The sequence below is a fragment of the Ochotona princeps genome, chromosome 32 (assembly GCF_030435755.1).
Source record: "Ochotona princeps isolate mOchPri1 chromosome 32, mOchPri1.hap1, whole genome shotgun sequence".
Classification (NCBI taxonomy): Eukaryota; Metazoa; Chordata; class Mammalia; order Lagomorpha; family Ochotonidae; genus Ochotona; species Ochotona princeps.
In genome coordinates, this window is record NC_080863.1 from 5915949 (window position 1) to 5941785 (window position 25837).

General features: G+C 47.6%; 1 protein-coding gene across 1 annotated transcript; it reads left to right on the plus strand.

Annotated features, from left to right (window-relative positions):
• Positions 1–1597: 1597 nt before the first annotated feature.
• Positions 1598–25837, plus strand: LPL (lipoprotein lipase). The gene is made up of 10 exons (XM_058657521.1): positions 1598–1789; positions 9765–9925; positions 12672–12851; positions 13744–13855; positions 14421–14654; positions 15912–16154; positions 18078–18198; positions 19439–19621; positions 21049–21153; positions 24032–25837. Coding segments are annotated over exons 1-10 (1413 nt in total). The 5' UTR covers positions 1598–1716; the 3' UTR covers positions 24033–25837.

A 25837-nucleotide genomic window follows, 5' to 3' on the forward strand; every position in this document is an offset into this window, starting at 1 on the left:
CTTGCCAGGGGCCTGTGTAAGACAGGAGGCCTTTCTGTGACTGTGTGGCAACCAGGCAGGGGCGTATCCAGGGCAACCTGTGTTCATCGCATGCTGCTTTCCGATATTGGGTTGGATAGTTTGCAGATGACTGTCCTATCACAGTTTAATCAGCGGCTGCATGTGAGGATCTGCCCCTTGCAAGCTTCTGGGATGGGGGATTGGGGAGGGGGTGGTGTGGCGGTTCCTGGCACTCAGACACATTCTCTGCATATTTTATAGGGCAGAGTGTGAAAATGCGCAGTGGAGCGCTTACTAAGGATCTCAGCACAAGGCAACATTTTGTGTTGTAGCATGGGGTGCACCAACATCACGTGGGACTCACAGAACAGCAAACTTGGAGCTCTTGGGGTGTTATCGAAACTTGCAAGGTGTGCCTAGTTTAAATGCATGGGTTTTCCATCTCTGTGTGTGACGTCTCTCTCTGTGACGACAGCGGGAAGAATCAAAAGGGACTATAAAAGATTCTCAGACTCATCCTGAGAGTGAAGTTTTTGATTTTATCCACCAGCTTCTCTGCCCACAGGTGGAGTGCATTGAGTTCTCACCCCTGCTGGCCTCACCTACAGCCTCGACATCTAAAACGTATCTGAACCTATGCTGAGCATTTTGTCAGAAAGGCATGGGAGCCAATACGGTTTGATTTTTTTTTTTTTGCTTCGTGCTGTGTATCTCAACAGCCCTGTGGTCACCCATTGTAAAGTGCACAGATTCAAGGGATCTCAGTGCATTTGCAGCTGTGCCAAAGCCACCATAATGCAATTTCCATTATATTCTATTTTCCACACTCCCCTTTCCCAAGCCTTGCCTCTCCCCGCCCAGCCCAGGCATCTGCTAACCTTCATTTTGTCCCTCTATAACTTTATTTTACATAAAGTTTTGTCCTCATCATGGCTCCAGTTCCTCTGGAGGTATTTGGCCTGCCTAGGAAGATAAAGTGACATCCTTACCCTCCTTGGTGCCTTGGTTAGAGTCTAATTTCCCGAGGCCACAATGAGAAACTCCTTAGAAGTGTTGTGGTCTCCCCAGCCACACGGCAGTGAATCCAAGATCTCCAGGGCAGAGTTAGCATAGCTCCTGCCAAGAGCAGCCACTGAGCCCTGTGGCCGGGCTCTGCCTCACCGGCTTGAGGAGCTAGGGGTAGAGCGTCCAAGGAGGGTGGTACCCACCAGCAGGGGTGCACTGAACAGTGATAGCTCCACTCCTTGGAAAACTGGTCGTTTGCGGTGGCGGGGATGTCGGGGGAGCGAGGGATGCGTTCCTCCGCGGGCGCTTCCACGGAGCAGGGAAGTACAGAAGAGCAGCGCCCTGCGAGTGGCCCACGGGACTCGGCAGGGACAGGCGTGTCTTCCCTTCTGCCCTTTGCCCCTCTTTTCTCTGGCAGGACTGATGCTCCTGCCTGCTCAAACTCTGCCAGCGCGTTTAGAGCCCCCCTCCCCCGCTCCCGCCCAACTTGTGATTTTAGAGCCAATAGCTGATGAGGCTTATTTGCATATTTCCAATCCCCGAAGCAGCGTCAGACCCTATTTCTCCTCCTCCTCCTCCCCCTCTAAAACCTGCCCCTGCCAGCCGCCCTCCCCTTCCCTTTAAAGAGAGAACGGCCGGTGCGCTGCCCGCGACTGCGACGCTGCTCTCCCGCCTCCGGCTCCGCGCTTCCATCCATCCCTCCCCCGCGACATGAAGAGCCAAACTTCGCTCCTGGTGGCCCTGGGCTTGTGGCTCCTCATTTTTCCCGCCTCCGCCAGTGACCGTAAGTTGGGCGCGCAAACTTCCTTCCACCTGCAGGTGCGGCGGGTGGCCGCCTCCACGCGCTCCGAGGTGGGAAAGCCTGGAGTTGCCAGGGGGCTATGGATGCGCTCCCGGGGGCTCCCCGCAGCAGGGTCCTGGAAGTACGGGCCTGGGAAATCTCCCTGCGAGCTGGCTGAGGCACCTCCCAGTTCCCGCTTTTTTTCTCCCCTTTTTCCTCCTCTCCCGGGTTCCCGCGCTGTCGCTTCCACTCTGGCTGAGCACCGGCGCGCTGCCGGGACGGTGACTTTTAGAGACCAGCGGCGATGAATGGTCCTGCGGCCAGAGACCTGCAGAAGCTTCCTTGCTGCAGGGGAGTGGAAGAGCTGGAATGACAGGCACGCGGACCAAGGTGACCCCGGGCTTGGCCCCGGGGTTGTGGTTCATTCCCCGCCTCTGGTATGGGGCTGGAAGCGCGGGCACAAGTGGCCCAGGATAGGGTTGGCGCTGTCTCGACCTGTGGCTGCATAGGGGATCCCGACTATGGATGTGGGTGCGGGTACAACCCCTCCGCGGCGCCTCGGAGTGGGGGTGGCGGGGGATGCTGCGACCCACACCCCTCCAGTACTCTTTGCGGAAGCGGCGTTTGGGCTCCCACGCTCCTGGTGCTCACTCGGTTTTTGGTGCGCAGAGAACTCAGCGAAGGAGCTGAGTCGCCAGAGAACTGGTCCCAGACCTATAGGGCCTGGGGGTGGGATGGGTGCGGTGGGGGAGTTGCCAGGACCGGACGCCCAGCCTCCACCATCTGTCTGAGAAACGGTGGCGGGCAGAACTGCAGCGTCCGGTGAGCTGCCAGGTAACCACCGGTGAGCCGGATGGAGTTAAGGCGTCAGGGACAGGTGCGACTTTCTTGACTGCAAAGAAAGAAGAGGGAGGGTGGCAGGGAGAAAGACCGCGCTCAAACCGTGAGCTGGGGCTGATGCGCTCCCACGGCAGGGCACGTTATGAAGGGAGTTGCGGAAGAAGGAGGCGCATAGTAGATGAGGTGACATGAGTGTGCTTCCCGCTGCGATTCCAGGAAGAGGCAGCCCCGGGCTTTGCTTGTACAGGGAAGGCTGTGAGTTTGATCTGGGCCCTTGGTTGTGAAAGACCAGTTCTGTGGAGCTCCTGTATCTTCTCCACCAGGTCGGTTGGCAGTGGCGGCAGGAGAGTCAGGTAGGAAGTGCGTATACATCCGGAGTGGTGTGTCCGCTGCCAGCAGAGGCCAGGGGAGATGGCTGTGGACAGTTCCAAGTTCTCATGGTGGGAAGTGGGGGACACAGATTGTTTCACTTCCATAAACGTGTCATCATGTTTTTGAATTTTCTTTTAAAGATTTATACTTTTTTTATTTGAAAGGTAGACTTAGAGAAGGAGAGAAAGAGATTTTTCCCTCACCAATTCACTCCCCCAAATGGCTGCAATGGCCAGAGCTGAGCCCACCTGAAGCCAGGAGCCAAGAGCTTCTTCCAAGTCTCTCATGTGGGTGCAGGGCCCAAGAACTTGGACCATCCTCTGCTGCTTTCCCAGAACATAAGCAGGGAGCTGGATGGGACGTGGAGCAGCTTGGTTTCCCACATATGTCCGGATGGGATGCTGGTGGTGCAGGCAGGAGCTTAGTCAAGGCACCTGCCCTGAAAGGGACATTTAAAGGATCAGTTGATATATTGGATCCAACACATGTATCAGAGCATCATTTCTATCTCCGTTTGTGGTGACTCCATCTCAGTTCCTCCCCCTACTGACTCTACCCACTGTTCACATCCACCCTTCTCCCAGAAAACTTTGGCCCTTCTCCTCCAGACAAGATCAGCCAGGAACCCAACAACTTCAGGGTGAGCCTGAGCGGTAGGCTTCCCCCTGGACTCTGTCTGAGCCTCTGCCCACTACTCCATGTCTAAGAATGAAAGAGGACGAGAGGAACCACCCAGAGGCCCTTGGTTCTTGAAGCCACCACAACACCTGTCTCTGGCCTCAATCAAGAAACTGACTGATCTGGGAGAGGGGGCTATTGGCGGGGGTTCAGGTGGGGGGCTGCAGTCCTGTCTGGCTACCATGATTTCCAAGGTTAATGTCTAAGGCATAATGGGTGATGAGAGCAACCCAGAAGGCATCACCAGAAGAGCTGCCAAGGAGTGATTGACGGCTGTATTGAAAGATGGGAGTCGGGTCCCAGGCAAGAGGCACAATGGAGAAATGATCACTTTTAAGGGGTCTATTTTTAGCTCAGCCCTTTGTACTTGCTTTACAATGGAATAGAAATTGGACTCCACGGTTTCCTTTTTCTGTTGTATCAGATTGTTTGAGAAAGAAATCTGAAACGTGCAGCATTTTTTTCTACTTGTTCCTTAGCTGATTGCCACCTGTCTCCCTGTCACCTCCACCCAGGTGGCCCTGCTTTTACTGGTCTGGATAGAGTTGCTATTTGAATTTGCACATAATGCATTTTCCAACTTTCATGGCAACAGTACCAATAAACATCACTAGTGTAAAATTTCCAGATGGTTGTACTCACAAAACATTTGTCATCACAATGAACTAAATACTTTTTATTACCACAGGCATTTTTTTTTTAACCTGGGAGTAAACTACTGTTTCTCTTTCTGCCAAAGTTGAAGGCTCTGTGGGTGGCTGCTGGCATAGTGTGATAGAATGCCGTTTAGAGAGTAAGAATTCAAATTGACTAGGCAGTTCACTTTGCTGTGTGGTGCCGTGTTAAGATATTGGCTTGTGAGCACTGTGTGCTTTGAGCACTCAGCAAACAAAGTTCATGGGAGACCAAGATACCTATTCGGAAGGAAAGAGTGAAATTTGTGTTTTTAAAGTGACACAGAACATGAACTTATTAAATTTGTGCCAGCCGCTTCTTCTTGCTCTTCTTGTAACTGTTTGTTCCAATGTCCACCTGGACATTGAGTGCTCACAGGCAGTAGATTAGGGTGTGGTCACACTCAGCTCAGCTGAGCCGCACACCTTCTGGGTGCGTATTTATCAGTGTGTTTTTCTTAGATGATGCTTCTTTTTCCATGGAGACAAGTAAGAGCAGTGCTGTTTGGCATAGATTTTTGAGCTTCACAGATCCATTTAATAGAAATCTTACCTAAGTGTGAGAAGTCAAACTCCTGTGGAGGCATGGTGAAGCGTACGTGTGGGTGGATCTGAATTGGGAGCTTCTCAGAACCTCTATTGAACAAAGAACTTCCTTGAGGTCTATAATGCACTTATGGAAACAGTTGGCTTGCGGTTACATGTGATGAGAGTTAGCACCCAGGAACTAAGTCCTGGTTGTCACCCAGCTGTCACCCAAATGAAACAACTTTTAGCAAAGTACCACCGACCTTCATCCTCATGCTTCTATTGTCACCCCCACCAACTGGGAGAACGCGGTTGCAGATGAATGGGATGAGAATGTTGCGCTGCAACTTTCACAAAATCTTGGTTTAAATATACTTATGGGATGATGACATTGTATCGAAAGTTTTCATCAACCAACCAATCCATGGGATCCTTTTGAATCATGATAGTTTATATTGTTCACATCTGACTGTCTGCTTCAACAGGGCAATTTAAACAGAAGGAAAGAAGGAGAGATGGAGTGAGAGAGGTATTTCCTGTCCACTGGACCACTCCCCACAGATTCAGGACAGGCTGAAATCAAGGGGCCAAGAACTCCATCCTAATCCCCCAAACAGGCATCAGGGGCGCACACACTTGAGCCATTCTCTGCTCCCCTCCCAGGAACACTAGCAGGCAGCCAGAACTTGAACTGACACGCTAACACCAGACACCCAGCTGTGGTCCAGTCCCTCACAATATGACTCTGGACTCAATGGGGCCATTTTCACACACATTTCCGAATTTGTTTATTTTTAAACTCTTCAGTTGTGTGGGTGTCAGGCCTGATACCGGGGGCACAGTTGATATCGGGGGGGGCAGTTGATGTGGATGTTAGGTGACAAGTTCAGGGCTTCTTGAGGCCTTTTTCTATAAGAGCACAGATTTCTCAACCCAATTTCATCTCTGCAAATTTACCATATTAGCAGAAATTCCCAATCTTTGCTGCCTCCCTCAGATTTTTAGCTCTCTATGTAGGGCTGTAAGAACAAAGATTACATAATCATGGAATGTATTAACTTTCACCTACCTGGTACCCCCCGTATCTTCCCTGAATCCCTAAGGATGTAGCTGATGAGGCCCAGTTGGGAAGGTGCACAAAGGATGGAGGCCCTATGGGGGAGATCCACTTCTCTCCTTCTTGCCTCCCTCCCTTCCTCCTTTCTTTCCTACTCTAAGACAGGTTTAATTTCTAAGGGAACTGTGGATATTAAACAACATTGGGCAGATACATATGGCCATGATCATTTCCATGTATAGAAAACAGTAATATCCTTAGTCACAGCAGTCACAACAGATCAACTCATCTGCCTCCCAGTGGCAATTCCAGAGTTTGTTTGTTCTGCAGGGGTGGGGGGCAGCCAAACATCTTCCCCTACCCGTGCTTGAGTTGGTTTTTCATCCTGTCTCTGCGTGTCCAAGCCAGGTGCCTAAGGGATGATGGCGAGTTGGGGAAACACGTTCTTTGGGATGCTGACACACCCTTGGAGTAGGGCAAGCACAGGCAGTGTGCAAATTCCTCCCAGAACACAAACAGAAGGAAACATTGATCCATCACCTATCAGATAGATAATGCCAGACCAGGACAGTTTCTGAGAACACCGCATGGCACACAGGGGGACTGTTTTCCTGACACACTCAAGATTCAGAATCCCTTCCTTCAATAGTGCAATTCAAGTCTCAAAATAATGATTGGCTTGAAAATGTATAAAGTTCCCATCGAGATTATTTAAACACCATGGACCCAGCAGAAATGTGTGTTGGAGGAAATGCAAGTTCTCAATGAGCCAAGAGGGCAGAAAGCCGGACCCAAGATTTACAGGTTGAAGTTTTTTTTTTTCCAGGAAATGTACAAAACCAGTCTTCGTAGTCTCAAGGAACATTCTCAATCATTTCAGTATTGTTTTCTGCTTGCCAGGTGTTGCCATGTTCAGCATATGGAGTGTTAAGCCTGTGACCATGAAAAGAAATGGAAGTATACTATTGTTTAGCAGATGGGTGGACTTGTGACCATATCGTAATAATATGGGGGAAATCAGTAGGGAGAGGAGAAATGGGGAAGAAGAAATCCCTGAGTCTATGGAACTGTATCATTAAAAATAGTTTTAAAAAAGAAGAAAGTATGCTATCATGAAAACTAGGGAGATCAAAGAAATGAGAGGAGAGTGGGAGGAGAATGCGGGGAATGTATTGTGCTATACATGAGATTTGTAGGGGTTGAGATGCAGTATCTCAGAGTGACTGGGTTGGTTGCTTGGCTCCTCTCTTAACTCCAGTTTTCCATCAGTGAAGACCCTGGAGGCAATGGGGAATGGCGCCAATGCTTGGGTCCTTGTCATTTTGGTGTAGGAGACCCGATTGCCTTGCTAGTTTTTGGCCTTGCCTGGCACAGCGCTGACCACTGCTGGCATTGGGAAAGAGGACTCAAAGATGGGAGCACACACTCTTTCTCACTGCCTGTGTTACTCTCTCTTTGTCCAATTCAGAAAGAAGAATGGCAACGAGCCGCATGTGCGAGAATAGCTGGATTGCTATTTGGGGCAGGGGGAAGCTAACCTCATTTTACAGTTTGTAAAGCACTAACGAGGAACTTGTTGGACAGTTGAAAGGAGAATGACACAGAAAGCACGCACCATTCCTTTCAGCCTCAGAGGACTGATAAAGCTGCTGGAGGGTGTTCTAGTCAGGAAAGAGGAAGGGAACCTGTGTTTCCAAGGAAGACGAGAGGGAACCTGCGTGTTTTTGGCAGGTGGATGGAATCACTGCAGTTTGATTTGTGTGCAAATCAGAAGAGCATCGGAGATTCGGGGTTCAGCACCAACCCCGATTGGACAAATGGTCTAGTGCAATACAACTCACTTCTTCCCAGTACATCAACAACTTCAGGGAAAATAAAATTCAAAGTTTATTTTGGCGCAAAACATTTGGAAATCCCCTCTTAATTGTTCTTTCATAAAATGCCCTTTGTATCAACTTTTAAGGTACCTTCATATAACCATGAAGAAATCGTCTTCTACATTTTAGGTAGTGGAGATGATAAATGTGTCCATGTATGTGTGTGTGTGTGTGTGAGAGAGAGAGAGAGAGAGAGAGAGAGAGAGAGATCGTTACATATAATAAATCACATACTAAATAGTCACACTATTGTATTAAAAATCCTGGAAAATAGTTCTGAAAAAAATATATATCAGCCAGTCCTTGCCTGGTTATTTTAAGCTTCTTGCCAATGCCTGTGCTTTCAGTTACTCTGTTGTTCTTATTAGATTCTTGGCCCAACCTTTGCTGTGCTGATTTAAAATGAGACGTGTTCGTGGTTAGAATGGAGAAAAAGGAAGGAAGTCTAGATTAAGAAACATTCCTAGCTACTCCGTTTATGTTATAGCCTAAAAGTTCTGTAAAGCACAACCCAGACTCTATAAGTGATTACATCTCAGTAAGTTGGTAGAATCTTCTGTACTTTTTTTGTACTTGATAAGGAATTAGATAAGTTTGACTAGTATAACTTCTCTCTGTTGTGCTTTGCTCTTTGAAAAGAGACTAATTTGGCTTCAGATGACATTTTAACTATTCCCTGTGATATCTGTACAGCCCCTATTAAGATTCAACAACATTGAAATCTCTTGTGCATAATTTCAAAAGCTAGTTTTTCCTTCTCCCCTTCTGTAACTTGGAGCTAACTCTAGAGAACTGAAATGACGTCTTCCTGTAGCAGTTTTGCTATGGATGGTGAGTTTTGTCTTTGTGTGGAAGATTATAAAGACTTAAAAGGGATATAAATTTGGGGTTGGGGTCAGCCTCCTGCCAATGGCCAGGGAAAGAGCAGTGGTGGATAATCTAAGCACTGGGAGTGCTTGTGTGGGAGACCGTGATGGAGCTACAGGCTCCTGGCTTCAGCCAGGTTTGTAGCCATCTGGGGAGTGAACTAACAGATAGCTCTCTCTCTCTCTTTTACCCTCACTTCTGTCTCTCCCTTTCTCTCTATAACTCTGCCTTTGAAATAGATAAATAAATCTGAAAGAGAAAGGAAGGAAGGAAAGCACAAAGAAAAAGAGAGAAAGAAGGAAAGAAAGAAAGAAAGAAAGAAAGAAAGAAAGAAAGAAAGAAAGAAAGAAAGAAAGAAAGAAAGAAAGAAAGAAAGAAAGAATCCAGACTGGTGAATCTTGCTATGAGGGTGAGAAACAATTCCACATAAAACTACCTCATACTTCCAGCTCTCCTTCTTGTTGTCATTTTAAAAATTAAGCAATTCCGAAGAAAACCACCTCTCTCAACCAAGCCCCTTTTGAGGTTGTGCAAAAGCCCTCCTCCCGTTGTCCTCAGAGACTTGAAGAAGGTGGCAAATAAAATCGAGAGATAGTTTTTAGGATGTTAAAAAAAAATCAATGAAATCTGTATATCTGAAAAATTCGTAGCATGAAAAGAGCTGTTCATGGATTCAAAAAATATTTGGCACCAAAATAAGCTTGCCTTTTAATTCCATCTCCCCCTACACACTTTGAGGTGCCCTTGAACGTCTTCCAAGTACAGCCACACAACACAAGGGCCATGCAGTGATGAAAGGAACCCCTCAATAATCAGTTCACTTCCTTGAAGTCACTGACGTCCCTGCTGATGATGGAGGCAAAGATGCGTGGAGACTGGAAGATACGCTCGAGGCCCATATCGCTCGGGTCATCTCTGCTCACCACTGTAGGCTCTGTTGCAATTCTCCTTTGTTTCTTCTCAAAATATGCAGGACCAGCCTTGGTGGCGGCTGCCTGTGTACCTAAGCACATAGCAATCCAGCATAAAAAAGTAGATAACCCCCCAGGTAATATCCTGTCCCATTTTCCCCCTTTTTCCTACAGGAGGACGAGATTTTGTAGACATTGAAAGTAAATTTGCCCTGCGGACTCCCGAAGACACAGTCGAGGACAACTGCCACCTCGTTCCTGGAGTGGTAGAGTCTGTGGCTAATTGCCACTTCAACCGTAGCAGCAAGACCTTCATGGTGATCCACGGTTGGACGGTGAGAGGGGCTATACAGGGAACAAGGGGCTTGTAGGACGCATGTGTGGGCCACAACCTGTACTTCCAATTACTCTCTGATGGCTTTGCTTTGGACTTGACTGAGGGCAGTCTGGCTGGGCATGGAATCATCTATCTGCTCAGGTCCATGAGTGCTCCCCGTGAACATGGCCAGCCTTCATCCGAGTGCTGAGTGTGGGTGGTGTCCTTGAACCATCATCCCTTGGAGGTGGAGAAGGAGGTTCTGCTCCATAATGAGGCAGGATACTGGGTGGGACCCAGTGGATTCATAAAGCATGTCCTTCGAGGTCCCTTCCTATAAAGGGTGACCCAGGGCACCAACTGCCCAGTGAAGAGGTTGGGTGGGAGTCCCCTGTAGATTTTGCTATTCTCCAGCTTGGTGATGTAGCAAATCCCTTGTCTCTTGACCTGTCTCAGTTTCCTAATCTGTAAGACAAACAGGCTGGGCTCCACTTCCAACATTTCCTAATTGTATACTTATCTTCCATCTGCGGATTCACTCCCCAGATGGTCACAATGGCCAGAGCTGAGCCAGTGCTAAGCCAGGAACCAGGAGCTTCCTCTGGGTCTCCCAAGTGACTACAAGGGCCCAAGAACTTGGACCTTCTTCTACTGCGTTCCCAGGAACCTCAGCAGGGAGTTGGATGGGAAATGGAGCAGCCGGGTCCTGAACAGGCATCCATTGGGTCAGCGATGACGCTGGGGTTGATTAGCCTGTGCACCTCATGGCACCGGCCCCTTTGGTGCTCTTAGAGGCTGCCTTTTGGATGCACACAGAACATGGCCTTCAACACTCTAGAAAGCCCAGATCCAAGGCTCTGGGTGCCTGCAGCATGGGAAGTCTGCTCCGTGATTCAGCTGCCTGTCTGAAAAGTAGAGATGTGTTTACATTAGTGCTGGTGAAGAGAACCTCGGGCAAAGAATGTAAATGTGAAGACCTTTGCGCTGAGCAGGGTGGCACGTAGATTCTCTACCTTCTTTGTTTGAGGTTCCTTATATCTGTGCTCGATGCCGTATCGGAGGTGGAGGGATTCAATGAGTTGTTATGAAATCAGTGCAGGCATCAGCCCAGTGGGTGTCAGCGGGGTGAATTACCCTCTGTGCCTGCCTGACCAGGGAACTCTGACAGGACAGCTTGCCAACGGGGGCCCTACAAATGGGACCCATGAAGGTGAGGAGCAGGAGATGCAAGGAGGAGGCCCCCCGCCCTCTGCTCAATTCATAGCCTTTACGTGAGGGAGGGTTTCCCTGCAAGACCAACTTGGCTCCCAGACTAGGAGATGCCTCTCTGAGATGTGCTTGAAAAAGGTTTAAGAAAATTGTTAAGAGGTCAGCTTCACTTCTTTAAATATCTGTAGATAGATAGATAGATAGATAGATAGATAGATAGATAGATAGATATACATGTATTTATCTATATAATTTATTTTTAATTGGAAAGGCAGATTTACAGAGAGAAGAGACAGAGAATCTTCCATGCATTTGTTCACTCCTCAAATGGCTGCAATGGCTGGAGCTGAGCCAATCCAAATCTAGGAACCAGGAGCCTCTTTTTGAGTCTCCCACATAGGTATAGTGCCCAAGGATTTGAGCCACCCTCTGCTGCTCGCCTAGGCTCTAAGTAGGGACCTGGATAGAAAGTAGAGTAGGTAGGACATGAACCAACACTGCTATGGGATCCTGATGCTTGCAAAGGGAGGATTAGCCAATTGAGCCATCAAGATGGGCTCCCAATATCACTTTTATACCTTATCTTTCTTCCAGTTAAAAGCTGGGACTGGGGCCAGGCTGAAGCCAGGAGCCTGAACTCAATCCATGGCTACTGTAGTGGTTGGCAAGAGCTTGAGTACTTGAGCCATTGCCTACTGCCTCCTGGGGTGCAGTTAGCAGGAATCCAGAGTGGAAGCAGAGGAACTGGGACTTGCACTGGCACCCCAGGAGGGGATGCAGGTGTCCCAGAGGTTGGCTTAACTTGCTGTATCACAGAACTGTTCCCATGCTGGGAACAAGTGTCCCTTGGCATTTTATCTCTGAAAGGAGTCTGAGAATTGGAATGATGCCAAGTAAAGATGTAAGAGGTAAAAAGGACCTTCAGGATCTTCTGAATCCTACCTCTCGGTAATGAGATGCATTGTGATCTCATAAAAGAACATGCTCGAATATCTCAAACGTTCCCCGGGCTAGTGTTGTGGGTTACTGGGAAAAACCATCTGCCTGTGATGCTGGCATCCCAAATGGACATGAGTTCAAGTCCTGGCTGCTCCACTTCCACTCCAGCTCTCTGCCAATGGCCTGGGAGGGCAGTGAAGAATGACCCAAGTGCTTAGGCCACTGCTACATAGTAGAAACCTCAGGGAAGCTGCTGATTCGTGGCTTCAGACCAGCTCAGCTTTGGCTATTGGGGAGTGAATCTCTGGATGGATGTTATATCTGTCTCTCCTCTCTCTCTCCCTGTATCTCTGTTCTTCAAAGAAATACATCAAAATGAAACCTGCCATTCTCAAACTCAATGCACACCTCTTCTTTGACACTTCTAGGGACAGGCACAAGTCTCTCTCTCTGAGGGCTGGTTTTTTTTTTTTTTTTTTTTTTTTTTTTTTTTTTTTTTTTTTGCTTGTGCAATGGGCTTCCTTGCAGATTTCCCTGCTTCCCTGCCTCCACTTAATGTAGGTGAATCGTGCCAGCTGCAGGTGGGTATTATAAGAATGTTTTCTTGACCCTCCCAGGTAACAGGGATGTATGAGAGCTGGGTGCCAAAACTTGTGGCTGCGCTTTACAAGAGAGAGCCAGACTCCAATGTCATCGTGGTGGACTGGCTGAACCGGGCCCAGCAGCACTACCCAGTGTCCGCAGGCTACACCAAGCTGGTGGGAAAGGATGTGGCCAGGTTCATCAACTGGATGGAGGTAAGCCTGGGCAGGAGAGCCTGTGGTGTCCCAATCAGAGGCCTTGCCCCACGGGCTGGACACACAGCTGGCCTTGTTCCTCTGCATTTAGCTGTGGACAGGGCCTTGGGTAATTCTTATCTTCAGAAGAAGCTTGGCCTTAGGTTTGAGTTCCAAACAGCATTTTTACTAAGAATTGTTAAGATTCCGAGTCCAACATGTTGTGCTGCCCTGCCCTGCCTGTTTTCATAGTGAGTAGCTTGGCTGAGATGGAATGAAAAACTAAGTTTGCTCTGGTGTGACATGGTTTTTGAAATCCAGGCATAAAAATGGCCTGACAGATGTGTGTGATGGAAAAATTACACATGGACTTCAAAAAACATTTGTCTGCACCAACATAAACTGGTCACTTGCTTCTATTTTTCCTTGGGCTTTTGGAGGTTTCTTGGTAACATTCCACTCTCTTTCCAGTGTCCGGTTGTCTAGTGATAAGTCAGTCTCTGCTGACATGAAAGTGTCAAGGGAGGCAGCGTAATTAGAGGTGTGAACTGGGGATTGAGTTCCAATCTCTTTGTACAAGTCCATAGGGCTGTGTACACACTTGATATCCACAGAGACCCACAGTTGCACACATGTGTCACATACATATACATAATCATTTATGCACACACTGCACACATAGGTATAAATAGTTTCTGATGGCTTGAAACACTTTCTGAGCTAAACGTATTGTTGAAAAAGAGAACATCTCTACACCAGAAACGTATTTCTTTTGTCGCACAGAACTAAAATAAATGGAATTATTTGTCAGCATTGCCTAGATAATGGAAACAGTACTTCTACTGCTTTCATTCATTTATGTCTTAATCTTTGTCAACTAGAAGAAACTCCTTTTTTCCCCTCTCTTCCAAAGGAGGAATTAAATTACCCCGTGGACAATGTCCACCTCTTGGGCTATAGCTTGGGAGCCCATGCTGCTGGCATCGCAGGAAGTCTGACCAATAAGAAGGTCAATAGGATTACTGGTAAGTCAGCAGTTTCCTTTGTCTCCTCACAAGAGTCGGGAGGGCCCTGGTTCGGAAAAAGATTCAGCGCCAGGTTGGCTCCATGGCCCGTGGTGAGGGACTCTGCCCACCTCCTTCTTAGCTCATGGAAAAATCAGGAACAAGATCGCATACGAAGGCTTCCTCGATGGTACTAAGCCAAGAGGGCAAGGACCAACTCCAGGGCCCACTGGGAAAAAATACAGCCATCCAGGTCTGTTGTAATAGATGGATTGGCCAGAGAGATGACCCAACCATGTTTAGTGAGGGCGTCTTGTCATATTCAGAACTTTCAGAAGGAACTTGAGCCATCCTGAGGAAAACCGTTTCAGCTGGTCAGTTCAAGGGCCATGAAGAATGAGCCAAATCAGCTCTCCTGGCTGTCTCAGGAGAAAGGTCCAGTGTCCCCTAGAACTCATTGAAACCAAAGAGGCTTCCAGAATGTTCCAAGGTTGAACCACAGAGAATGATCATGACACAGGCAGAGACGAACATTAGTACGGATGTGAGAAAGAAACAATCTATGATTGCTTTTGTCCTTGTCAAGGCCTAGATCCTGCAGGACCTAACTTCGAATACGCAGAAGCCCCGAGCCGCCTGTCCCCAGACGACGCGGATTTTGTGGATGTCCTACACACGTTTACCAGAGGGTCCCCTGGGCGCAGCATTGGGATCCAGAAGCCGGTGGGACACGTTGACATCTACCCCAACGGAGGCACTTTTCAGCCCGGCTGTAACATTGGGGAGGCCATCCGTGTGATCGCAGAGCGTGGCCTTGGAGGTAAACAGAATTTAGAAGTGAATAACAGATGGTGGGGGGGTCTGTTCTGAAGCTCACTGGGCCGGTACCTGATGCTCCTAAAGGATTTCTGTTTGGGGTTGTTCCATTTCCATCCTAGATTGCCCAGACTGTGTGTTTCTGGAGAATACTGCCCAGTTCAGCACTTGGAAGCAGATAGACAAGCCTTGTATCTTGAGTTGACCCCATGGCGGGATAGGTTGAATACTGAATTGCAGGCTCCAGGAAATAGGAAGGAGAGACCAAGAATGGAAAATCTCACTGACCTTGATATAGCAGCAGCAAATGTTATCTGACCACCCAGGGCCATGCTCAAATGCAGTGGCAAAGCCAATGGGGTGATTTTGAATTTCATGAAAATTAAAGGATAAGACAAGTCCATTTTGGGGGGATGGGGGAACTGAGTTTTTATAAGAGACAGGCAAGTCAGACCCAAATCATGACTCCCCTGTGATCCAATTTTTCGAAGTTTTAGAAGAAAAAAAAAATCAGTTGCCTCTAGCTTAATATGAATGTTAAAGAATATTCATAATATTTGTAACTTAAGTTTTAGTAGTCATCTTAATGAATGTTAAATTCAGCCCCTATTTTGGGGGGGTCCTTTGCATCCCTTGTGGACATTGTGACTTGGAAATCATTAATCCACTCAATATTTTTGTAACCCTTTCTAGAACTTACCCCATAATGTGACTATTTCCAGTGATCATAAAAGTTTATGTCAGAAGATCTGTCTTATGACATGATTCTTTGCTTCTATGGTTCATTGGATACAAACAATATTTGTATAGCACAGCTCCTCCTCTCCCCTGTACAGAGAAGAGTTCTACTATTCACCTAACTCTGTGAATACCCACTGTGATGTGGCTTCTAGAAGCATCTAGAAGTACTGATACTTCCCACACACAACCCAAACACCTTCCACAGAAGAGAAGGAGATAATAAACTGGGGAGATGAGCCTCTACTTGGGAAATCCCTTCTGTGGCTTAATGAACGTACTCAAGAAGAAACAGCAGGAGAGGAATCAGAAGGCCCCTGTGAGCTTGCACTTTTGGCAGTCTTGGAGGTAGGCATGCCTCCTGCAGCAAAGGCATAGAGCAAAGTCATAGGGCCACTTAATTGTCACACCACACACCTTCATCTTAGGACCCCCCACGCACAAGGGGAAGTTTCTGCCTTAGACACCCTTGGTGGATTTCCCCCATCCACAGGGCTGTAATATTCCATGTGTCTCTCCCCAGATGTAGACCAGCTGGTGAAATGCTCCCACGAACGTTCCATTCACCTCTTCATCGACTCGCTGCTGAATGAGGAGAACCCCAGCAAAGCTTACCGGTGTAATTCCAAGGAGGCCTTTGACAAGGGGCTCTGCCTGAGCTGCAGAAAGAATCGCTGCAACAACATGGGCTACGAGATTAACAAGGTCAGAGCCAAAAGAAGCAGCAAGATGTACCTGAAAACGCGCTCCCAGATGCCCTACAAAGGTAGGCTGGCCTCTGCTGCCCAGAAGGAAGAGTGGTGACCCTGCTTTCGTCATGCCTCCTCTGTTGCATGCTGTCATCTGGCCATGGGAGTGGAGATGGCAAACCCTGAGCCCTCACTTGTGTCATTGTTGTGATAGGGAGAAGGCTGCCCTTGTCCGTTTTCCTGATGTCTTGAGCCCAGGGAGACCCTGTACTTGCTACTGATCTTCCTTTGTGTGTGGGACCATGAGTGAGAGCCAGCCCGTTAGCACAAAACTCAGAACTAATTTGAGCCTATCAGTCTGTGCTCATCATGGCATGGTCTTTGGGTCAAAACCAGCCTACCACCTGAGAATGCAGTCTTAATAGAACAAGATCATACACATTCATTCCTATATGGCTTGTGACTATTGTCACAGACCCATGGCGGAGATGAGTTATTCAGAGGCGAGGCCCCACAGCTCATTGAGCTTGAAATATGTACCTTCTGTTTCGGCTTCTTAATGTGGTCCAGAAAGGCTAGTTTGAGGCAGACCAGCTTCTGTGCAGCTCAGGGAATATGGCAGTAAAGGAATGATAGGGGATGCTGGTATCACAAGCAATGGCATTCCTGGTTTGTCATAACGCTGCTAAAGAAGAACAACTTTGCAAGCAAAAACACGTCTACTGTAGTCATGTGGTCCCTCGGAATCTGTGTAGGTGCGTTTGGTGCAAAGAGGGCCAAGCCCCTGACCTTCAAGGGTCCTCTTAAGAAAGTAAGAGGGGAACCCTCAGTTTCCCTGACTTCTCAAAAAATATCAACATTACTATTTTTTAAAAGAATATTATTCATTTATTTTTACCTAAAAGTCAGAGTTGCAGAGAAGAAGAGACACAGAGAGAGAAGGCCCATCTGTTGGTTCACTTCCCAAAACATCTGTAATAGCCAGAGCTGGACCAATTCAAAGCTGGGGAACCAGGAGCTTCTCGTTCCAGGTTTCACATTGCGGTTCAGAGACCCAAGTCCTTGGGCATTCTCCACTGCCTTCCCAGGTCATAGAATGAGGAGCTGCATTAGAAGTGGAGCATCCGGGACTCAAATGAATACCCATGGGGGATGCCAGTCCCACAGGCATTAGCCTGCTGTGCCACTGTGCCTGCCAGGTTTGAATATTATTTATTTGAGAGAGAGGAACTAGCTCCCATGCACTGGTTTGCTCCTCAAATGTTTTCAATGGGCAGGACTGAGCCAGGCCAAAGCCTGGCAGACAGGACCTCAATCCAAGTGTTCCATGTGGATGGCAAGGAATTCAATTAACGACGGCTGCCTCCTGAGGTCTGCCTTGGCCCCCTTTTCCCTTCCATGTCTGTGTTTCAGTCCTCCTGCTTGCCTTATCTCTTAGCTTCTCTCCCCAGTCCCGTTTGGTCAGGGTGGTTGGTAGAGATGGAGGAAGATCAGAAAGGAGATGCAGAAATTCCAGCAGGCAGAGCCTGTGCCTCATGCAGAAATTCCAGGGGCTGGTTTTGCAGAGTGGGCTTAACCTTACCAAAGGCTCAGGGGCATCATCTTTTTAGGGGACTCACTGCACACCTTCCCTGAGCTGGATGACGGGCAAATAAGCAGGAAATGCAGGAAGGATCTTGCGGTCAAGGAACAGAGGATGGGCAAAGCTGGATGCTAGGGTACCAGATGTTGTTGCCAAGGCAAGGTGTTGTTCATGACCTTTGACCTTTAATCTCCCTAGGACCCCAGCTTTCTAGGACCACTGGGCATATTCCAAGCACATTTTTCTGAAAGGGAGTAGAACCAAAGTCTGAATGTTGCGGTTGAGCACTGTATGTGGTTGAGCTCTCTCTGAGCTAGGTAGAGAGTGTGGCATGGGCCTCTTTGCTGTTAGCTTCCCTGAGGGCTATGGGGTTCGTACAGACACTGATGAGCCCTCGCCCTGCCTTCCTCCCCTACAGTCTTCCATTACCAAGTCAAGATCCATTTTTCCGGGACGGAAAGTGGCACACAGACCAACCAGGCCTTCGAAATCTCTCTGTATGGCACTGTGGCTGAGAGTGAGAACATCCCCTTCATGCTGTGAGTACCCCCAGGAGCTTGTCTGCTGTGGGCCAGTTGACCATGGTTCACCTGCTGTCATTGTGAATGTGAGGAATAGAACGGGCCTGGAAACCCAGACAACAGGCTCTTGTGGTTTATTAAAGAGGTCTGAAAGTTGAGTCCTTGTTCTACCTTGCATTGGGAAAGAAAATCTCCCGAGCAGGTGGTTATTTTATTTTCATTAACTAGCCAGATTTTCTTCCTTTCCTTAACACTTAAATCACTCCCTGAATGATTTGAAATTAAGGAAAATGAGTCATAGTAACAGGAAATTGTTCTGTAGATGTAAAGACGTCGAGAAGATGAACATAGTAAAAGCTGTGACATATGACATTCAGCCAGCTTCCTGATATCCTTCTATAATTAATCAGTGAAAAACTTCAAAACATCCCCAGGCTGGCGTGGGCATTTGGCCTAGTGGTTAAAGTGCTGGTTAGAATGTCTACATCCCCCCTGGTGGAGTGCTGGGGGTTGATGCCTGGCTTTTGTTTCTGACTCCAGCTCTCCGTTAATGCTGAGCCCGAGCAGGTGACAGCTCAGGTAACTGACTGACAGAACCCACAGGTAATATATACCATGGGCCAATATTTCCATAGCCATGGAATGTTGATTACCTGGGAAGTCGTCACCTCTTGTAGTATTCATTCTAAAGAAGCAATCAATAGAACTTTAAAGAGCTGTGTATGTCACATTCATGAGATTGGTCTGTTAAAGACCAAGAACCCAGCATGAAATCATGGTTAAGTGAATTGTGGCTTAGCAAGCCAAGAACAAACAACAAAACTACAATAGAATGGCAGGTAAGGCATGGTAGAGTAGACGCTAACACAGGGAGAGAGAAAGAAAAAAACAGACTTGGATATACCCTGTGACTAAGTCAAAACATGTTTAGAGATCCAACAAACTGAAAAAGAGTACATGAAACAAAATGTCTGAGAAGGACGGGTGCAAGGATGTTTTCACTCTTAAAAATTGCTTGAAATAGCTCATGTTCTTTGATAAATGTAGAGATAGATTAAAGGGGTGTGGCTGTTCTTTAAGATATCCTTTGCCATTGGCCTCCATCTTGCATAAGGTTGACCATTTTTCCTCACCTTTTCAAGCCAAGATTACCCCCAAACAATAAAGCTGTTTAGATGTTGGGAAGACAAAACAGGGTGGGGGAAAAATCTCTGGCTGATTTCCAGGAACTAACTAAATCTGTTAACTTGTTTTCCAGGCCTGAAGTGTCCACCAATAAGACATACTCCTTCCTCATCTACACAGAGGTGGACATCGGCGAGCTGCTGATGCTGAAGCTGAAATGGAACAGTGATTCCTACTTCAGCTGGTCCGACTGGTGGAGCAGCCCTGGCTTCATCGTCGGGAAGATCAGAGTCAAAGCAGGAGAGACTCAGAAAAAGTAAGGCCACCGTTTTTCCGCATTAGCCTCAGCTAGTTCCTGGAGATAGAGCAGTTTAGGTCCCTTCCACATTTAGGCAAAACCTTAGCCAAGTCTCGCCCACAGCATTACATCCATGACCTAGATAATCATATCTAGAGCTCTTTTTTTTTTTAAGTATTCGTTTATTTGAAAGGCAGAATGACAGAGAGAAAGGAAGAGAGAGAGAAGAAGAAGAAGAAGAAGAAGGAGAGAGAATCAACTGGTTTGATCCCCAAGTGGCTACAGTGGCCAACACTAAGCCAGGCTGAAGCCAGAAGCCCCCTAAGTCCCCCTGTGAGAGCAGCAGGGAGCCAAACACCTGAGCTATCTTTCACTGTTTTTCATGCACATTAGCAGGGAGCTAGATTAGAAACGGAGTCTCCGGGACTCAAAAACTGGTGGTCTGATTTGGGAGGTTGACTCCAATTATTTGCTTTTATTTATTATTTTTTTCAAGATTTATTTAACTTGGAAGGCAGATTTGCAGAGAGAGAGAGAGAGGACATTCTGTCCACTGGTTCGTTCCCCAAATGGCTGCAACGGCTGGAGCTTAGCTTGTCTGAATCTGAGAGCCTGCAGCTTCTTTCAGGTTTCCCACACGAAGCAGGCAAGGCGTGAATCAGTGCCCATGTAGGATGTTGGTGTTAGATTCGCCGGCCACCAGGGAAAAAATAACTCAGCCAAATATATAAAAAGAATTTAGACGCCTTTATCTGAGGGCGCCACGGTCACGGGCTTCCCTTCCCCATGCAGCAGACAGACAGACATGAAGGAATGGGCTGCAGAGGAGGAAGAGCATGGAAGAGACGGGGAAGGGCCTGTTTAAAGGAGGAGGTTAGGGGAAGGGGAAGCAGCCTCAGAAGAGCTGCACCTGTGGATAAGTCCGCCATCTGTTCCGGGTTGGCTGGAAGCAAACTCCGCCCTCTTCTGGCCCCTGTGGCAACCATCAGTTGGCATTGCAAGCAGAAGCTGAGCCTACTATATTGTGTCACTAGTCCCTCAGTCATTTGCTTTTATAACCTCTACCACCCCTTCAAAATATATTGCAGGTGGAAAGGCTAGGCAGGAACTTCTTTTAGCCAGGTCAGCTGAGGGATGAGTCCCTAATTTTCTTTTACAGATGTTCACAGGCATTCAATTTGACTTTGTATCAGCTCTCAGGGAAAGCCTTGTATTTCAGGCTACTCTGCTGTCTGTATGCCTGTGCAGATTAGTGAGCTAAGCTCACTTGCTGAACACCAGCTGGGGCCCTCAAGTCGCCCTCTGATGTTGAAGTGGCCCTAGGGCTAGCAGTTGGCACTTTCAACACTGTTAATCGGGCTGGCAGTGCGGGAGGTAAAAGGCCCCGCCTGAAGGGTTGTTTCTGTGGCTGCGGGTGACATGTACATACACATTCTCTTCCACAGGGTGATTTTCTGCTCCAGGGAGAAGGTACCCCACCTGCAGAAAGGGAAGGATTCCGTGGTATTTGTGAAATGCCATGACAAGTCTCTGAGCAGAAAGTCAGGCTGGTGAGCATCATGGGCAGAGCTGTCTGGCCTGGGTGGGGGCGGGAGTTGCAGGAGGGGTGGTTGAACAGACAGCTGCCACTCTTGGAGAGGTATTTGGGGCAGCCTCCTGAGCGACCCTTCACCCCATGCATGCTTCTAGACTGACCCATGATGCTTCCTGCAATTCATCCTCCTTCCTTTTGTTTCTCCTCCGCACTCTGACTTGCATCCCAGGTGCACATTTTTAGTTAAAGATTGATTTATTGTGATGGAAAGGCAGAGTTACAGAGAGAGAGAGAGAGAATGAGAGATCTCCCATCTGCTGGTTCACTCCCCAAATAACTGCAACAACCAAAGCTGGGCTGGTTAAAAACCAGGGGTGTGGAGCATCCTCTGGGTCTCTCACACAGGTGCAGGAGCCCAAGGACCTGGAAATTTTGCCTCTTTTCCAGGACATAGCAGGGAGCTAGATCAGAAATGGAGCAGCCAGGACTTGAAGCAGCATGCATGGGATGCCGGTACCACACGTGGAGGCTTAGCGTACTATGCCAAGGCGCCAGCCCCTCGGGTGTACAGTTTTAGGTTTCCTTGCATCTCTTGATCCTGCCTCAGCTCTTCACTTCTGCACCTTCACAAATGCAGCCTGCAGAGCCAAGAACACAGTAGTCCCAGGATGCACGAGGGGAATAGGCTGCCCCATTGCACCTGCTGCAGCCACACACCAGGGCCAGCAACCTCTGGATTTGTAGAATCAGGCTAAGCTTGCCATTTCCGACCCCTGCAGCGACGGACAAGCCTAGGGAGAGAGAGCACAGCGGACTACTCTCTTTGTTGTGTCCAAACAACCTATGGTGTTTGCCTCCTGACCTTCAAGGCTAATCCCTGTGGCAGCTGTCCACTGAATCTTTCCAGCACGTCAGTGCTAATAGGAGAGCAAGCATGTGACCCGTCACCTGTCCCTTGCTGCATGCCTGGGCTCTGGCACACTCACTCCTCCAGTGGGGCTCTGCTGCCAGATGCCAGTGCTGATGGGCTACAGATAGAGAGTGGAGAAACAGTAGAGCTCTCCTACGGAAGCCGGCAACACAAGACACACAGCCAAGGCTGACCGTGGGATCACTTAGATGCTTTTGTGGGTCCCTGTTAGGCACAAAGGTACCCAAGAGGTATTGGGTACATGATGACATAGTGTATATGTGTTCGCTGTGAATAGATTAGGAAAAATAGACAAAAAGAAAATGAAAGTAGCATGGCTGCATTATCCTGGGGCAAGCCCAGGTGTCATTTGGATTTATGCTGTTTTTGTATTATTTCTATGATATTTTAATATTTTGCAAAAAAACAGATTATGGCACAAATGTACTTTGAATGACAAAATGAGACCCGTTAGACCAGAAACATCATTTAACAATGAATGAACTTGGAATGGCGTGTTGCAGGGGAACTTGTCAACGGAGAAGGTTTACTGCCTAGTTTTCCTTTGTTGGAGCAGACAGGGACTCCCACAGAAGCTTTATTCATGCACTCCTGTCACAGACCAGTAGCTTGAGCGTGTGTGTGTCTGACCTGCAGCTTCACCCCAACTTTGCAGGGCCCCTCCCACAAGTAGGGAATGCCTACAGGGGTTACAATGCATGGCTCATCTTATTAGTCCCCTGAGCGCCAAGAACTTCTCTGAGCAGGCCCAAAAAAGCATTGTTCACCTGGATATAGGAATTGAGGCAGCTTTTTAAGAAAAGGTTTATTTATTTGAAAGGCAGAGTGACAGAGAGAGGGAAAGAGTTCTATGTTTTTATTCACTCCACAAAAGGCATAACGGTCAGGGCTGGGCCAGGCTGAAGCAGAGGAACATGGAACCCCTTGAGTCTCCCGCATGGGTGACAGGGACCAAGCACTTGGGCTGTCTCCTGCTGCTTCCCCAGGTGCGTGAGCAGGTGACTGGTTTGGAAGTGGAGCAGCCAGGACCCCGATCCTGCTCCTCCTGTACGGATGCAGACATTGCAGATGGTAGTTTAACGTGCTGCACCTCAGATCTGGCCCCCAAGCAGGGTTTTCTTTGTTTTTTTTATTAGTGCCTCTGAACTTGATCTAGGAGGTAAGTATGAATCAGACTGATAACCTTCTGCAGTTTATTTCTTCTAAGAATACAATCAGTCAAATGAAAGATTCTTGGGACCCATGTTTGTGGCATAAAGGGCATATTCACTGCTCACAATGCCAGAATCCCATATGGAGTTCTGGCTGCTCCGCTTTCAATCCAGCTCCCTGTTCATGTGCCTGGGAAAGCAGCAGAATATGGCCTGGGTGCTTGAGTCCCCGAATCACTCAGGGAAGATGCTACTGGTTTGGACTTGGCCCAGCCCCAACCGTTGTGGCCGTTTGGTGGTGGTGGCGGTGTGGGGGTGGGCGGGATGAACCAGCAGATGAAAGATCTGTTGCTTCACCTTTGTCTCCCAACAATTCTGCCTTTCAAAAAAAAATCAATCTTCAAAAAATATTGGAAAGATTTTCTTACATCCTCTCTTAACTCTACAGAAGTGTCAAGTCACTTAAAAAGCCATGAAGCAGCCTTCTTGCTTAATGCATGTATTTTGTGAGTCAGGGATACGCCTCAACTCTGAAAGCCCCAGGCTGAGACCGCGGAAATTCAGAAAGTCATGCTCCTTACCAGGGCATGGCTCAATAGACATGGGAGCCAGCTGCTTGCTCTGAGCCATTCCCCGGGTCTCCCTTAAGGTTGTCTCTCACAACCCTTTGCCCCAAATTTCTGCTTGAAAAATCTTTCATTTTAAAAATGGTATATTGTGTGTTGTGTGTTGAGGGGTGAGGAGTGGTTAGTTAAACATTAAACAAATCATAAATTACTCTTCTTGTCTTTCTTTTTTTTTTCTTTTTCCAGAAACTGGGAAAATCTGCAGAAAACAAAAGAAAAGCGCATGAACTGGGGGAAGGATGAAGTAAATGAAGTAACTTTTACAAAAGATGCCCAGGACTCTGGGTGTATCCAAGTGAATTTTTCTTGAATATTAATCCCAGCTCTATCCTTGATAGTCGTTTTAGGAGATAATTTTTCAAATGCTACCAAGAAAAGTGGCTCATTCCACAGGAGACGTAGAGTGACCAGACTGTACATTCTCCGACAACCAAAGGCACCGTACTGGGGGTTTTGGAAAAGAGATCAGACCAGTTTGGCTTTATAGTAAAACCATTGGTCATAGCCTAGAATCGGTGAGACCCTCCTGCTTAGTTGGAGCTCTAGACTCAGAATTGAAGCTGTCTCAAAGCTTTCTGCAAAATCTGAATCTTAGAAATGGTTTTCTGTGCCGTGAGGCAGATCTATTTACTTAGCAGTAAAAGTGCCTGACTGCTGAATGGTTGTTCCCTTGTCATTAGCTTGTGGTCAGAGGAGGGGGGCTGTCTGAGCCGGCAGCCAGCATCGAGACAAAATTGCAAGGGAAAGGGGACTAGTTACTTAGATCAATTAATTCAAACTGGGCTTTGTGGCTTATAACTTGATCTTTCTCCCCCTGTTGCTTTTTCCTTTGTCTCAAGATGGCATGTTCACAATGTTGGGTAGGTGTTGAAAATTCATCTGTGAGCCTTGGCTAATCTCTGCTTGAGTGGTACAGAGAGAAATGATGCCATAACTTTATTGTCTGATTCCCCAGATTATTTTTCATTCATAGATTTGAAACCCACTAGTGACTATGCGATTTTAAACTAACCTTAGTCCTGCTTTAGTTGTACTTTGAGCATGTCTCTCCTTTGTTTTTGATTTTGGCAAGGAAGCGTGAATTCAAGTTCAAATGCTGCAGCTTGTAAACGCCTACAAATTCTAGCCAAGGGACTGTGTCTGCTGAGTAAACAGCTGACCAAGTGACTAGGACAGAGATACAAGCAGGGCTTAAAGACCTCTGTGTGCAGATCAGAGGGCCCTCCGCCAAGATGGCCCCATGAAGCACCATCAGGGTCACTGAGCAACTGGTCCAGAGGGAGTGGACCCTTCTTTATTAAGCCACATCTTGTATTTTCATAATGCTGGCCTCTGCGTTAACATAAACTGGCCAAGAAGTCAACTGTCTCAAAGGCTGTTGCTGGGAACCAACTGGGAATGCTCTTTGGGTCTGAAGCCAAGCTCGCACAGGGAACCTTCTCTGATAGCATGATTTGGAAGGTAACCAGTCACAGGACATACCATGCCGGGACCTGAGCTCCAAGTAGGAGAGATAGGATTGTGTAGGACAAATGCTGTGGCTGACTCTATCAGGCTTGGAATGAATTCTCTCTAAAAATAAAATAATATGTCGTTTGTTGTTGACATCCCCCTTTATGGATACCAGGTGAATTTCTTAGACTATGGATGCATAAAGTTCAAAAAATTCACCGCATTTTCCTTGTGGCACATGGGAACTCTGGCTCCTCCAGGCTTAGCCATTGATATCTGCGATGCTGTGGCTTTGTGTTTTATTTATTAGCTGTAAATATATGTGTGGATGTGTGCAGGGAGCGTGCACGTACTGGGAGGGTCGTCGTGGCCACCTTCATTCACAGATGTTTGGTGCTTCCGTTGTACATGTCTTTTAGCAGCCACGGTCTCATACTCCAAATGACGTGAAATGGGCTTTTTGGGGGAAAAAAGGAAGAAATTTACAGTGATGTGAAGAAATGGAATCTGCTTTAATAAAATTACCAACATTTTATTACA